The following is a 16,712-nucleotide window of genomic DNA, read 5'->3' as shown; positions in this document are numbered from 1 at the left end:
TTATTTAGATCTATTATTTACTAACATCACCGACGGCTTTTGTGTGAATGAGTCCATGACTCCCCTTTGGAAAAATGAAAAATTTCACACAGCAATTGAATACTCAATCTTTGTACATAACAGACAATTGCCCATCGACTGGGAGTACGAAGTAGTACCGGAATACAACAAGACGAACTTTGAAGCAATCAAATGTAGCCTACAAGCCATAGAATGGTATACTTTATTAAACAACGAACGAGATTTCAACTTATCCGTACATATTCTTCACGAAATTCTGAATAACATAATATCAGAATTTGTGCTGAAGAAAAGAAGACGAAGAAATTCAACCAGCAAATATCCTATTTGGTATAACGCTCAAATGAGAAATTTAACGAATAGAAAACAAAAAGCACACAAAAAATACAAAATAGACAAAAGTAATCAAAATTTGCTGGAATATCAGAATATTACCAAAGAACTAAATTTTGCCATTAAAAGTGCACACGAAGAGTATAATAGAAAGGTCGAAACAGAAGTCAAATCATGTCCGAAGAAATTCTTTAATTACGTAAAGTCTAAGCTCAAAAGCAATAACTTTCCAGATGCATCTCGATGAAGATGTAAGGAATTCTTCGAACGAAATTTGTAATCTCTTTGCAAATTTCTTTCAGGAAGTATAAACCACATTTTCCGAAGAAAATCGCGATCGGGAATACTTTTCATTTTTACCGGAATATCCAAATGACATATCGGTAAACTATCTTTCACAACAAGGAATATGCCATGCATTAAAGAAATTAGATGGAACGAAAGGACCAGGACCTGACGGAATAGCACCTGTATTTCTGAAGACCCTGGCTGAAGAACTCACCCTTCCCTTATATTGCATTTTCAATATGTCACTACAAACTGGAATATTCCCAGAAAAATGGAAACAATCTTTTTTGGTACCTATCTTAAATCAGGCGCTAAATCTGACGTACGTAATTATCGTGGAATTGCAAAACTATTCGAAGCAATAGTGAACGAAAAAGTCTTCCAACAAGTAAAGAATAGAATAACGTGTATGCAACATGGCTTCTTCAAAGGCCGCTCAATTGCAACTAATCTGTTGGCATTTGTGACTTTTATTTTGAATTCAATGGAAAATGGCAAACACGTACAAGCTCTTTACACTGACTTCAGTAAAGCATTCGACCGCATCGACATTCCATTACTACTCTTCAAATTGCAGAAAATAGGAATGGAACCAGGACTCTTAAACTGGCTGAATTCTTATCTAACAAATCGTGAACAAATTGTTTATTTTCATACTTCTCTCTCAAATCCAGTAAAAGTCACTTCGGGAGTCCCACAAGGCTCTCATCTTGTTCCTCTTCTTTTTATTCTGTACGTTAATGACATCTCCTTCGTTCTCAAGCGTATAAATGTACTTGTGTATGCAGACGACATGAAGCTTTTCGCGGAAATTGGTAATGAAAACGACATCGAAGCATTCCAAAACGAAGTACATGTAATCCATACTTGGTGTAATAAAAATCTACTAAAACTGAATGTTAAAAAATACAACTCCATTACATTTAGCAGAAAAAAACAAATATTGTAATACGTCTTGGGAATCAAAATGTAGAGAAATGTGAAATAGTTAGAGATCTAGGCGTCGTCCTGGACTGTAAACTCTGTAATCAATAAGGCAAATAGTGTGTTAAGCTTTGTCAAACGCTTCTCACATAACTTCCAGAACTCATACACAATCAAGTTTTTATATATCACATACGTAAGGCCCATTCTGGAATACTGTAACATCGTTTGGAACCCGTATATGGTCGTACATGAAGAACGCATTGAGTCAGTCCAGAAATAGTTTCTCCTATTTGCACTCCGTAAGTTGAACTGGACATCATTTCCACTTCCTTCATATGAAGCACGCTGCATGCTCATAAACATCCAAGCACTAAAGGAACGCCGTAAATTTGCAATGCTTTCTTTTGTTAATGATTTAATTTCACGACGAGTACAATCAGCTGAATTACTAGAAAAATTAAATTTCTATGTACCTGGGCGTCAACTAAGAACACGCAATTTGTTTCTAACCAAAACATCCAGAACAAATTATGCAAACAACGCTGCTATCAATCGCATGATGCGTATATACAATCAGCACTGCGAATTAATTGACACAACAATGAATAAAAAACAGCTAAAAAGAAACATGTACCGTAGGAATAATATTTAACTTAAGAAAAATTATAACATTAATATATAAGTATGTAGTCTACATTTGTTTGACGAAAAATGAATAAATGAATAATAAATGACGCTAGTTAATGCATACGTTGAGACGGCAAAAGTTCCATAAGGTACATTAACGCCATTCAATATATGCTTGATTAGTTCTCGACTTATGCAGAAGTTTGTGTTTCAGTTGTATGGCAGCCCCTTCCACTAATATTTTAGTAGAAAGTATTCTTGCTGTACATTTCAAAAACTCAACAAGACGGTGAGCGTGCGCAAGATAAAAATAAAAAAGTACAAGATAAAAAATTAAAGTAAAAAGGCGGGTGGGTAATGTCGGGGACATAACCGGAGTGACGTAGGACTATACAAAGGGGGCGGCTTTTGTTAAATATATATTTTAAATATATTGTTTTATTTTCTTCTCCTACGTGAATACCTACCTATCTACCTGAAAAATGGATTAGTTTACTGTTTACTCTTTATGAACATGTTGATGGTTCTGAAAAGAACCTTTGGTGTTGTGTTTTTGTTATCACTCGATATTCCCATCTTGTTCGGTTAAACCTTCCTGTTTAGCTATTGCGTTTGCCACTCGCCACAGCTTTCACAGTTGGAAAATTTCTTCCCGTCCAGCTTGTGACATGTTGTTCAGTAAATTACATTGAAACTAATTGTTGCCTTGATGAGCGCCGAACCGAAGCTGCTCTGTTCTTGATGCGGGTTTTCTGATTGTCGTGAGCAGCTTTGCAAGCCAACTCGAGCACTCCGACGGCCGAAACTCTATAATCGCTGTTAGGTATACTGGTGTTCCGGCACCAATCCGTTCGGCCTAGTTACCCTTGCGGAGCAATCAGTGAATGCGACCAACAGGGAACTGGAGACCTGCACGGTTCGAGTGAGACTTTGCCTTTCCCTTAACTTGTCCTCCTTTGTTACGTCCACGATGCCGATGCCGTACAACCACACGGGTTTACGGTTTGAAAGAAAATAAGATATTTTTTGGGGTCCGCGTGTTTTATACTCTAGCGGTACACACTCACAGGATAGAGACAAATCGGCAGACTCAGCCAGAGGGACGAGTCCAACGAGACGAACGAATGAGCGTTAAAAGGGAGCGATGGCAAAAAAATACATTCATTACGATTTGTTCGCTCGTTGGATTCACATGCAGGTTAAAAAGGGTCCTTTTTAGGACCACAAAATTATCTTCAATCTAAAGAGTTTATTGTTTTGTTATCACTCGATATCCCCATCTGGTTCGGCTAAACCTTTCTGTTTAGCGATTGCGTTTGCCACTCGCCACAGCTTTCACAGTTGGAAAATTTCATCCCATCCAGCTTTGTGACATATTGTACAGTAAATTACATTCAATGCGACGTGCCGAAGCGCCACTCAGTGTCGCATTGGAGGCGATTTTAACCTGTAATTGAACATTTGCGATGACAGTGGTACAGTGTCGACTTTCAATGTGGGGTCATAATTTGGATCTCTATGTTTACAAAAATATCCAACTAAATAAGTCGCATTACATGTCCGTCCAATTAGCTAAATGTCGAACTAATTGTAAATTACTGTACCCTCAATCTGGAAACAATTTAAGAATTGGTGAAAATTGAATAATCAGGAAAGTCCCCAACTATCAATAAGCTTAGAACAACTGCCAAATTCACATACTCATCAGATCCTGGCAAACAAATTTTGAAAAAATCAATTTGTGTTTTATTATTATTTTGGATATTATTTTAGAAAGCATTGAACTGTATTTCGTAAACTCTTTTTTGAAAGGTTTAATGGCCCTGATAAGCGCCGTGTTTTATGGAATGGTTCCAATTTAGAAAACTTAGTACTCGTGGTTTTGAAAAAAATCATTTCGAACGCCCTCGATGCCGCCTTGTTCTGGATTTGCCACCAAAGCAGTTTGTATAAAGAATAAACTTTTTTCTTCTGCTACCTGATGCCGTTTTGCGATTGCGTTTGCCACTCGCCACTCGCTGCAACTGCCTGTTGTCTTGATGTCCGGTTCGGTGGATGTGTTCTGTTCCGAATGCGGGTTTTCTTATCGTCGCGAGCAGCTTTGCCAGCTAACTCGATCACTTCGGCGCCCGAAACTATATAATGCCGGCTAGGTGGACTGGTGCACTGGTACTAACGCGCTCGGCCTAGCTACCCTTGCGGGGAACTCCAGATCAACACGGTTCGAGCGGGATTTTGCCTTTCCCTTCACTTTTCCTCCTTTACCATGTCCAGACATGGCTGCTTGGGTTGGTTTGTTGATGTGTTGTGATGCGAACCGATGTGGTGTACGGTTTAAATGAGAATGATCGTTACGGAAGGAAGGAAGGTATTGTATTATAGAGACTTTAAACTTTTTCAGTTCATTCGTCTCTAGCCTTGAGAAAGGCCCTTTGAAAACTCTACTATATTCTACTCCAGCGCTACCACCTCCGCCCTCTTGCCTTGAGAAAGGCACTCGATCCCTCGCCGTCCAGCCCGTCCAGCAACGATGTTGTCCAGTCGGTGTCCACACAAAGAATGATCGTTACGGCAGCGGAGCGGGGATTTTTAAGCTGACTGGCTGGCTCGAGAATTAGGCATGTGTGAGACTGCGACCAATGTTTCGTTCATTTTTTTCTTTTTCCTTTCCAATCGTGCTTCATTCTATTTCGCTGCTGCTCTGGTTGCCCGTTTTGGTCGGTACGATTTGAGGAGCACATAATGGACCAATCAAAAATGGGCACATAGTGCATTTTGACAATGCTTGATATTTCACAGTTATTCAATTATTTATCTCAAGAAAAATGAAATGTTATTCGTTATGATAGATGCGTAGATATATTTCCTATCAATTGATGCAAAAACCTTTGCGATCTATTGAGAAATGCTCGAGTTATAAGCGTTCCAAATCTTGCATTTTTTCCTACTTGTTCAGTGCCTAGATTTCCTTTTCATCCCCTATATCTTCCGGTTAGACGTAGGCCTACGTCAAAAAACCTGAACAGGTTTGCGCAAGACAATGTGTTTGAGCACGTTTTAAATTTTTCTGTATTTTAAACATATACGCGATTTAACACGAAAGAAGTTATCTTCAAATTCATATCCAAAAATGCTACAAAGTTTATTTGCGTTCTAGAATACGTTGCTTGAATCATGATACACTCATCTACTAGTTTAGTTCAAGAGATTACGTATTTACATAGCTAAATAAAGTAAACTAGAATAAAGTGATTGAAAAAGAATTTACAAAATGTTTGGTTACCTATGTGCATGGCGTAACAAAAAAAAATTAGGAAACTTGAGATGGGTTGAGATGGGCTGATAACAGAGAAGAATCGATTTTTAAGGCCGTGGAACGGTTTTTTTACCGACAAAACTATTCCATGGAACTGTTGGCTATTCCATGGTGACTGATGGTGCACCATCTACGGTTGGTCATCATCGTGGTTTTACAGCTCACTCAAAGCTACAACTGCGTGAGATACTGGTCATTCACTGCGTTATTCACAGACAGCATTTAGTAGCTAGATCGCATCAGTCTTTACTATATGTTATAGGTGCTATCAATAAGCTTCGAAGCATCACAAAAGCTTCAAGACCATGTTATATAATTATATGTCACTCACTTGGACGCATTACACAAGGATTTACTAAGATGTTTTAGGATCTTAAAAAATTTCAAATCCCTCAAAAAAAAAATAATTATCATAAATCCGTACTACATCACAGCCAGGGCCATACCATTTCACTTCAATTGACACATCGTCACTCAATAATGAGCCTATCGTTTACAATTTGCTGCAAACTCGTGCAGACTGAAATTAGTGCTACTCTCTTTTCGAATGAAAATTTCGTTGGAGCTCGAACCTCGAACGAATGAAAATGACGACGTGAAAAAATGTGTAGTACACTAGCAGGCGTAATCTGTCGTTGGTGCTGATTGTAAGACTAATATGCCCTCATATGTCTCTTTCAATTCCACGGTCCGGTCGGAGACGGTTCGGGAAAATCCAGTTTGAAGAAATGAAATCGAATGAAACTTTCAATTGATAGCAGTGATCGTCCTTCCACATGTGAAACTGAAAGCGACATAAAGCCCATTCAAATGATAATGGGCCTGATCACGAACGTCACTTCACGGTGAAAACGAAGTGAATTGTACACAGCCTTATTACGGCTGTCACCGTGTGTGTAGAATCCAGAAGAGTTCATCCGTCGTGACAACTTTGATGAACTCGGTGTTATTATGAATACCACGATACTGTCATGTCACGGAGAAAAACAGGTATATTTGTCACTTGTGTTTTAGATGGTGAAAGCTAGTCACGCGGAATGGAGTAAGTTTAATTTCGTATTTATTTAGCTTTTTTGCTAACATTTTGAATATTGTCTTGTCTTGTTTAAGAAACAAAAGATAAACAAACAGCAATTTACTCGCCTGGTGGACTTTTTAGAACGAAATTATGACGAATCCAGAGGACGTAAATTTGTTTATTTGGATTCGGTAAATGCGCTATGGGATGTAATTAAGGATTAAAAATGTAGCTCCCGTAGGCCCATTGAAACATGACGAAGGTCTACTTCCGATTGTCCTGAATGAACAGAATTTTTTTGTTTCTATTTTTAGGATTAGACTAAGAGAGAGTTGTAATACCATAAAATGGCAATGGAGGCCTCTTGCCCAAATACGATCATTTGATTGATTATGTATTATATTGATTTGTTGATATAAAATAATAACTGTAAAGTTTTTCCAACACTGCAGAGCTACATTCACTAAGACGCGACGCGAGACAAGACAAACACTTATTGTTTTTACTATTAAACGGTTTAAAAATTACCTTAAGTGTCGACCGGTTTCGGGCGCAAAGCTGCCCATCTACAGGACAATGTCCGACTGATTACTCGTTGTCTTAGTGCGTGTTGTGCAGTCGTCCGAAGATTGAAGAGTTAAGTTACTGAATTCTCAGCTCCGTTAAGTTGAACAAACATGATGTGATGGGGGGATCATCTTCGTTCATCAGCGGCTTCTGGGAGTTGCTGATGAACATTGATTCCCATGCGTTAAGTTGTGTTGACTTTCGGACGTATTTTATCAGCTTTGTTTTCGTCCAATCGATGTTGTGGTCAAGGCTGGTGGTGTGTACCGCTACTGCTGAGTCATTTGGTTTGCTGTTATCTACTGCCGTTCTATGCTCCCTTATGCGTACCTTAACTTTTCGACGAGTTTGCCCGATATATACAGCAGGGCAATCTCGGCACGGTATTTCATAAATCCCGGATTGCTCATCGGGAGAAATCTTGTCCTTCAGGTTACATAGCAAATCACGAAGGGTATTTTCGCTTTTATACACTATATGTAGTGCTTGTTTTTTAAGTGTGTTTTTGATCGGATTCGTTATTTTGGGGTAGAATGGCAGAGTAATTCTCTTTATGTCGTCTATCTCCGGTTGTAGTGTTGTGATGTCTAGTATGTATTTTTTGCGTTTGTGTTTTCGAAGAATCCTTTCCACAAATTCCTTCCCGTACCCATTTACTGTGGCCGCTTTGTAAATATTTTCTTCTTCTTTCGCAAATTCTTCTTCTTCCATGGGAACATTGTAAAGGCGATGTGCCATGGAATGGAAGGCGGCTTGTTTTTGCACACCAAAATGGTTGGAATCGCTCGTTATAAAACGATCAAAATAAAAAGTGAACTGCAGAGCTAGTTTTTGTAATTCAAACATTCACAATTGGCGGACCCGACCAGAATCAGGACGATAGTTATAACTTTTTACGTTATAGATATTTTCAACGGTATTGTTTTGAAGACATACTTTGAATATAAAATAAGGTGAAATGTAAATACATATTAGATATAAGATAGGCTTAAGAATTGAGTGTAATGAATGTGAGTGTGAATGTGAGAGTGAACATTGTCAACATATCCTTTTATCCCTTCCTTTTCCTGAAGAAAATATGTCACCCTTCTAAACTCGAGTAGACCGCGAGTAATCGGTTTTCTACACCATTAACACTAGAATTAATGAAAAATGTTTATATATACTTGTAACAATACAGTCAGGAGTTTGGCTCCTTTAAACTTATGTAACTGAGCCTGTAAAAATAAACGATTTAATAAAAAAAAAATACTTTGAATGAAAGAATATTAGAAAAGTGCTGACCAGTTTCTGTTTAAATAATTAAATCAAACCTTATGTCCCGTGTATCAAATTACACGAGAATGGTATAGATAAGAGGATTAAACTTCAGAATCCCATATGGGAGTAGCTCAGATGCGAGATTTCGATTATTAAACTTGATAGTCATGTTTTATCTCCAGCGTAAAATTACATTCCTATATGTTCGACAACCACATTATTCCCGAGTAACCAAGTATTCCTCCTCATCTTTGAACCAGCATTTGATTCAGCAAACTAATCATCGAGGTATAATCGCAAACTTGTCATTCTAAAACATACGATTAATTAAATGGAATATTATCTCATACGCTGCATTAATTTCACCTGCATAACGTTCAAACGTCCGAAATTATGCAACCGACACAACGTTCAAACACCCGACATTATGCAACCAACATGTCTCTTATAAACGGGAATGAACACTTTCACTTCACGGAGTTCATTTTTACACGCAACTGTCCGTGACAATGATGATAGACACAAAAAAGGTTAAGTGAAGTGTAAGTGACGTGAAAGCGTTTGTGACAGTGATGTGATGATCAGGCCCATTGGGACGTCACTTCACGGTGAGAACGAAGTGAATTGTATACAACGTTATTACGGATGCCACCGTGTGTGTAGAATCCGGAAGAGTTCATCCGTCGTGACAACTTTGATGAACTCGGTGTTATTATGAATACCATGATACTGTCACGTCACAGGGAAAAACAAGTATATTTGTCACTTGTGTTTTAGATGGTGAAGGCTAGTCACGCGGAATGGAGTAAATTTAGTTTCGGATTTATTTAGATGTTTAGCTAACATTTTCAATCTTGATTGCTTTTTAAGAAAAAAAAGATAAACAAACGGCAATTTACTCGCTTGGTGGCATTTTTAGAACGAAATCCTAACGTATCAAGAGGATATGAATTTGTTGATTTAGACTCGATAAATGCGCTATGAGATGTAATTGAGGACTAAAAATGTAGCTCCCGTAGACCGATTGAAACATGGCGAAAGGTCTAATTTCGATTGTCCTAAATTAATAGACATTTTTAGTTTCTATTTGAAGGATTAGACTAACAGGGAGTTGCATCCCCATAAAATGGCAATGGAGGCCACTGACCCAAAACGATCATTATGATTAATTATGTATAATATTAATTTGTTGATATTTTGAATATAAAATATTAACTGTAATGTTTTTCCAACATTACCGAGCTGGTTTTTGTAATTCAAACATTAGCAATTGGTGGGCAAGGTCCGAATCAGGACGATAGCTACATCGAATAAGGCCATTGATCTTTTGTTTTACGTAATAAATATTTTCAACGATGTTGTTTTGAAGACATACTTTGAATGGAAGAATATATATGTTTCAAATAAGGAAAAAATGAATCTATCATTGCAAAGCTTTCAAATTAATAATTTTTAAATTATTCTCTAGTTCTTTTTCCATAATTTTGATATCCGTCTAAAGAAAATCTGAATCATTTTCTGCTTTTGGCAAATTCCTTGAAAGTCATTAGATGTTTCATATGAAAATTATGCTTCTGACCGACGCTACTGACCAGTTTCTGTTTAAACAATTATATCATACCTTATGTCCCGTATATCAAACTACACGAGAACAGGAAGGATAGGAGGATTAAACTTCAGAATCCGATATGAGAGTAGCTCAGATTATACTGATCATGAAATGGATAAATTCGGGTTTATTCTGAGATATAGAAGATATAAATTGTAGAAACGGTTCTTAAAAAAATGATTCTAACGTTGACCTATACTAAATACTTCTAAGTATTCAAACGAGTAAGTCAGAGCTGAGTACAAGAGTATGCGAGATATTGATTATTAAACTCATGATGGTCATGCTTTATCTCTAGAGTAATTTATAGAAAGAAGAAATAATATTACATTCCATATGTTCAACTACATTATTCTAGAGCAATCAAGTATTCCTCCTCATCTTTGAACCAGCGTTTGATTCAGCAAACTAACGCACCAAGCAAATGATTCATGGAATGAGTCCGAGTAGTTGGATTGAAATACCGAATCATCGAGGTATAATCGCAAACTTGTCATTCAATTAATTTCAATTAAATGGAATCTCATACACTTATTAATTTTACCTACATAACGTTCAAACGTCCGAAATTATGCAACCGACAGAACGTTCAAACGCCCGAAATTATGCAACTGACATGCCTCTTATAAATGGGAATGAACTCTTTCACTTCACGGAGTTTATTTTTCCACGCTACTGTCCGTGACAATGATAATAGACACAAAAAGATTAAGTGAAGTGTAAGTGACGTGAAAGCGTTTGTGACAGTGAAGTTCGTGATCAGGCCCAATGAATAAGGCAGTTTCAGTCGTCAAATGAAAGCGTCTGCTTTCAAATTAAAAAAAAAAGATAGTTGAACGAAAACGAAATTGAAGAATCGATGTTACAGTACGCGTATTGAATACACACAAATTGAAATTGACTGAAGAGAAAGGAAGATGTAAAAAGTCCTTTTCATCCCTTAACTTCGAAATCAAGCCTTGATTACATCCATGAAAAGAACTAAGGTGATAATGCAAGAAAAGTTGATTATCATCAGCATAGATGAGGAGCTCAAGCAGGAGTACCACCAAGGTTGTCATAAGTTCTAGTTACAACGTAATAATGAAACACAGTATCCTGCGTTGTGCTGAAAAATATCTTTTCGTTTTTTCATCATCATAATTTGTCGAAAAAGGCTTCAGTGTGGTTACAAACAATCTGAAACCGAAGGAACTATTTGAAGATCAACGAACGCGGAGATTTAAGGCTGTAACTAACCAATATTGAATCGTATTTGGATATTTTGGTAGTTGGGGATAGATAGGTTTGCGATTTAAGTACTTTTATAGTTTGTGAGTAACTTGTATTAATAAGTATTAATTACACTTGAAGTTTACTAAATTTGATGTCTATTTATTTTGTTGAATATGAGAAACAATTATTTTGTCTGTATTATATTCTTGGAAGAATGTCCGGGGTAAGGATTGAACTCGTGACCTTTGCGTGAGAGTATGGATGTTATTACTACGCCAGATCGTCTCCATGAGAAAATAATGTCAAGTTTACTCATTTAACTAACTGCAATGTTTTTAAATTGATAATTATACAGTAAGATAAAAAACTAAAGATAGGATTCTCAATAAATTTGGTTATAGAGGTCTGAGGTGTGACTTAATTCTGGAAAAGGATAGGGAAAGGGGAAAGGGGTCTCTTGCCCAAAATAGTTTGAGAACCCCTAGTCTAAACAAAAACGAAAGTGTATTCTCTGTTCGTGAGTATTGATGCAGTCTTTGCATCTGACCATTGGCGCATTTTTCCTTCGCGGCTGCGTTACCATTTATCTGTTTCATCCTGCCTTCCATTGAGGAAAGACGGAATAGTTTGTCGGCCTCATGAAGTCCCTACCAAGCATTGGTATCTCTCGAATTTCTTGGAAGATAGAGTGAGAAAAAAGAAATGCAGAATTCATCATATAGAATTTGTCTATCAAACAATTTGTTATCCTGGGCACACACATATGCGTGGAATTTCATCCTTTCATTGCCAGAAATATGGGAAAACGAGGGGACTCTTATAATGGTTATATCGAAAAAAATTCCAATCAGTACACTCATCTGTTCACTCGTTTTTGTGAAAAAATAACAAAGTAAAGCAAATATTTTGGACACTTCGAAACTGATGGTTTTAATGTTAATCTTCATGAACCCTATGGTTTGCTATGCATGTCCAAAGATCAAGTATTAGTGACCAAATTAGAACAGAAATAGCTAAACTATCAGAAAAAATAGAGAATGAAATCACACAACTATTTCGAAACAATTAAAGAAATGAAGAATAATTCAAAAGCAAAGATGCGACCAAACCGACCAGAAATAATCAAAACTAAAAGATATAAATAATGAAATATGACCCTGGCGACGTGTATAAAAAAAAGGAATTAAAAAATGCGAATTTTTTGGTTTAAGTATATTCGGAGTGTATTATATATCTAATCATAGAATAATTAGAGTTTTTACCATCATTCTGTATCATTTTTCCATGCTAATTTCAAGCTAAAAAAAACATGGGGATGTGAAAGAGGAATTAACAACAACGTTCGATTCTAGATTATAGAGAGCTATTCCTTATGCTGCATAAGTTTCTAATTAAACTAGCTAGATGAGATTGGGAATCAAAATATATCCAACATAAATATAAAATATCAAATAATAAACGCGTCAACAACTTGTACTTGAAAGCAACACATCAAATTGGGTCAAACTGAATGGATATGTCTGGAAATCTGAAAAAAAAATCCCAACACAATTCAATAATTTACCTTGAACATTTGCATCTATCTGACCCGAAATGCTCATTCAACAGCCATTGGAGTAGGTATTACATGTTTACCAAAATTTACTTACTATTATTACGAGCCTTTTTTATAATATAAGACAGAGCAACTCGTAAGCGAATTACTTTTTCATCTGCATGAAAAATTACTATCAAATACTTTCATTTCACTATATGGACACTTATAACACAAATAAATAAACTCAAAACAAATCGATTGACAGTAGGTCACAAATCCAAATACATACATATAAAACACTGATATAAACGATACGAACTCGAACTTTTTCAAAGACGCCCGCTGTTTGTCATCAAGATATTTGACGTTCCGTCCAGTGTGTCAATGTTCAGCAATTCTAGAGCAACATGTCAAAAGGGTCTATCTTCTTTGATCGATTCTCTTCATCTATATTCTGTTTCATTAATCAGCATTAAAAAAGCATTTCCTGGTGTGTTCGACGATAAGAAGTGTGAAAGGGAATCTCGTTTATCAAACTACATGGCGAAACTGGAGCAAAATCTGTCTGAAAAGCCGTGGTTATCGAAAGAGAAAGTTGATGAAGGGAATCGATCAAAGAAGATAGGCCCTTTTGACATGTTGCTCTATAATTATAGCATGTACAGTGAACCTTCGGTTTTACCACGGGCCGCAACAGTTATACCAAGGCGCCTAGAAGTATATCCTAAGGTGGGTCAACTTGCTAAAACCACTCTTCAGCCATCTTGGAAGTCTACTGTGTTTTGTTTGTAAACAAAACACAATACGCTAGTGCCGAAGCTCGCTCCTGATCAGTCTGTCTCTTTCACGCTTCAAGCAAATAATTCCCCTTCTGCTTTCTTCCGTACTGTTTTCATATACCGCTCCCCTAACCAACTTAGTGACGAAACGGCCTCACCTAGTACCATAGACCCGTCTTGAGTTATACCACTCTTAAGTTTCATATTGAAATACGATTTGCTTAAGTCTATCATTATTTATTCTTAAGGCTGATTCAGACGATGCCAGTCAGCGCTCTAGTTGAAGTATCCAGTGAATAGAGAACAGACACTTTGTTCAAGTTAGAGGCCAATTACTTGTTCGATACTGGTACAAGTAACTTGAACAGAGTGTCTGTTCTCTGTTCACTGGATACTTCAACTAGAGCGCTGACTGGCATCGTCTAAATCCGCCTTTAATATTTTTGTCACGGACAGTTGCGTGTAAAAATAAACTCCGTGAAGTGAAAGAGTTCATTCCCGTTTATAAGAGACATGTCAGTTGCATAATTTCGGGCATTTAAAGGTTATGTCGGTTGCATAATGTTGGACGTTTGAACGTTATTTAGGTAAAATCAAAACAGTGAATAAGATAGTACTCCATTGAATTAAACGTATGTTTTAGAATGACAAGTTTGCGATTATACCTCGATGATTCGGTATTTCAATGTCAACTATTCTGGCTCATCCCATGATTTATTTGTATGATGCGTTGGTTTGCTGAGTCAAACGCTGGTTCAAAGATGAGGAGGAATACTCGGTTGCTCATGAATAATGTAGTTGTTAAACATATGGGAATGTAATATTATTTTCTCTTTCTATAAATTACTCTTGAGATAAAACATGACTTATGTATAATAATGTGTTAAGTATGCAAACTCTACAATATCTACGGCACTGGTATGCCCCCACTTTATGTACCGCTCATGCAACTGTCATTATTGACTTCCTGTTTATTTTCTCTATTTGTCATTCCAAACGTAACCGCTATTAATAAAACACGTTGTTTGTTTTTCTCAGAATATACTCATCGTGTTCGAGTTTATTTATCCCGAACCGAAAGTCCATCCGCCGGATAATTTCAGGTTACGGTGCCTAGTAACTTTAACCGTGAGTACGAAGTGAAATTATGGCAGATGAAGAGAAGCTGTTTATGCTCCCGCTTTTCGACGGGTAAAACTTTACCGCATGGAAGTTCCGGATGCGTGTACTGTTGGAGGAGTATGATCTTCTCGAGTGCGTGGAATCGGAGACTGCTGATTTGGAGGAACTGCAGGATGCAGCGGGCGATAGCAACGATGTAAAAATTGCGAAGCAGGCGAAGAGGGAAAAAAAGTGCAAATCATTGTTGGTGTCTCGCATACACGATTCCCAGTTGGAATACGTGCAGGAGAAACGAACACCGAAGGAGATTTGGGACTCTTTGGTCCACGTCTTCGAGCGGAAAACATCGCCAGCAGGATGCACTTAAAACGACAGATGCTATCGTTGAGGTTGGGAAACGGTTGCCTTAAAGATCATTTTCTCCAGTTCGATCGCCTGGTGAGGGAGTACCGAGGTACGGGCGCTACCATCGACGAAGTGGACGTGATTTGCCACTTGCTTGTAACACTTGGGCCAGCTTTTTCTATAATAATATAGTATTCTATTGAATTAAGCGTATGTTTTAGAATGACAAGTTTGCGATTATACCTCGATGATTCGGTATTTCAATGTCAACTATTCTGGCTCATCCCATGATTTATTTGTATGATGCGTTGGTTTGCTGAGTCAAACGCTGGTTCAAAGATGAGGAGGAATACTCGGTACTGGAGACTGTAGTGTACAATGACAGATATTTTTATTAGTGTAATATTAGTGTTGAAAAAGCATAACGCTCATAACGCATGTCAACGAAATAAAACAAATAAACTGGGAGCAGGTCTTCCTCTATTGACGTTCAACCCGTTCAACACTCAACCTGGAAAGTCTTCTTTATTTCGATCCGAAACGTTAAAGGTTATAGATGTAAAAGTGGCGACGAGGATAAAAAAAAGTGAAGTATTTAGTGGAAAGTATAGCGAAGAAATAGTTTTTTGAAAGAAAAGGCGGCAAAGAATAGTTTTAGCAAAAAAAGTGGGCAGGAGTTTTTTGTTCAAAAAGCCAGAAAAGAGGACAAACTATTCATTGGAAAAAGTGACAAAAAAGAAAGTAGTTTCTAGACTGGCAGAAAGTGGCAGCGCTCATTGTGCTCGAAAAACAGCTACAACGAAGTGCTCTTCCATCTACCGGAGAAATTCCGCTGAATATCGCTGTTTCCCGTAAACGGAAATTCACGCAGTCCACCGTATTCCCGCAAACAGCGGAACACAAGGATTAAAAAGTAAGTTTTCCTTTATCTCACTAAAAGTGAATGAGAAACATAACCAACATAAAACCAAGGTGCGTAGAAGTATATCCTAAGGTGGGCCAACTTGCTAAAACCACTCTTCAGCCATCTTGGAAGTCTACTGTGTTTTGTTTGTAAACAAAACACAATACGCTAGTGCCGAAGCTCGTTCCTGATCAGTCTGTCTCTTTCACGCTTCAAGGAAATAATTCCCCTTCTGCTTTCTTCCGTACTGTTTTCATATACCGCTCCCCTAACCAACTTAGTGACGAAACGGCCTCACCTAGTACCATAGACCCGTCTTGCATAAAACAATATGATTATATAATTCCCGAACAATCGTCACGGGTGTAGCTTTAGTTTTTATTTAGGTTGGAGTTGGCAGTGTTGCCAGAACAAAGGAATCTATTGGTAAGCGAAAAGAATTCTTTGTTTTTTTAAACAAAAGTGTGAACAATAATAATAAAACCAATTGTATTTCAATTGAAATATTTTGAAAGAAAATAATTGTTTTATTTTGTATTCTTTATATTTAAACAATATCTAATATTTTTGTTTTTTTTATTTGGTTGTGAATATAGCGAAATCGCTCGACGGAAATTGGCCGTGGACTACTGGCACTGATAGAGGAACAGGAAATCCTGGTAAAATTTACTTGTTCATCCAGTTGGTGAGAGTTTTTTTTTTTATTTTTTTTATTAAATTTGTATCTGAAACTAGATTTTTTTATATAACTAGCTAACCCGGCAAACTTCGTCCCGCCCATTTACTTGATTAATTCTCGAGTAATGCAGAAATTTGTGTTTTATTTGTATGGCAGCCACCCCTA

General features: G+C 37.2%; 1 protein-coding gene across 6 annotated transcripts in view; it reads right to left on the bottom strand.

Annotated features, from left to right (window-relative positions):
* Positions 1-13,056, bottom strand: part of LOC129775222 (3-phosphoinositide-dependent protein kinase 1) — a 94,950-nt gene extending 81,894 nt beyond the window's left edge. For 2 of the 6 annotated variants that reach the window (XM_055779651.1, XM_055779652.1), the window contains exon 1: positions 12,746-13,051. In XM_055779651.1, coding sequence (XP_055635626.1) covers positions 12,746-12,782 — 37 coding nt within the window. In that variant the 5' untranslated portion in view covers positions 12,783-13,051. Of the gene's footprint in view, positions 1-12,745 lie in introns of all 6 variants that reach the window. The other 4 variants (XM_055779649.1, XM_055779647.1, XM_055779648.1 and 1 more) reach the window with 4 other exon arrangements.
* Positions 13,057-16,712: the final 3,656 nt, after the last annotated feature.

This window comes from Toxorhynchites rutilus, chromosome 3, assembly GCF_029784135.1.
Source record: "Toxorhynchites rutilus septentrionalis strain SRP chromosome 3, ASM2978413v1, whole genome shotgun sequence".
NCBI classification, from domain to species: Eukaryota; Metazoa; Arthropoda; class Insecta; order Diptera; family Culicidae; genus Toxorhynchites; species Toxorhynchites rutilus.
The sequence above is the reverse complement of the archived record's forward strand: the minus strand, read 5'-3'. Positions and strand labels throughout refer to the sequence as shown.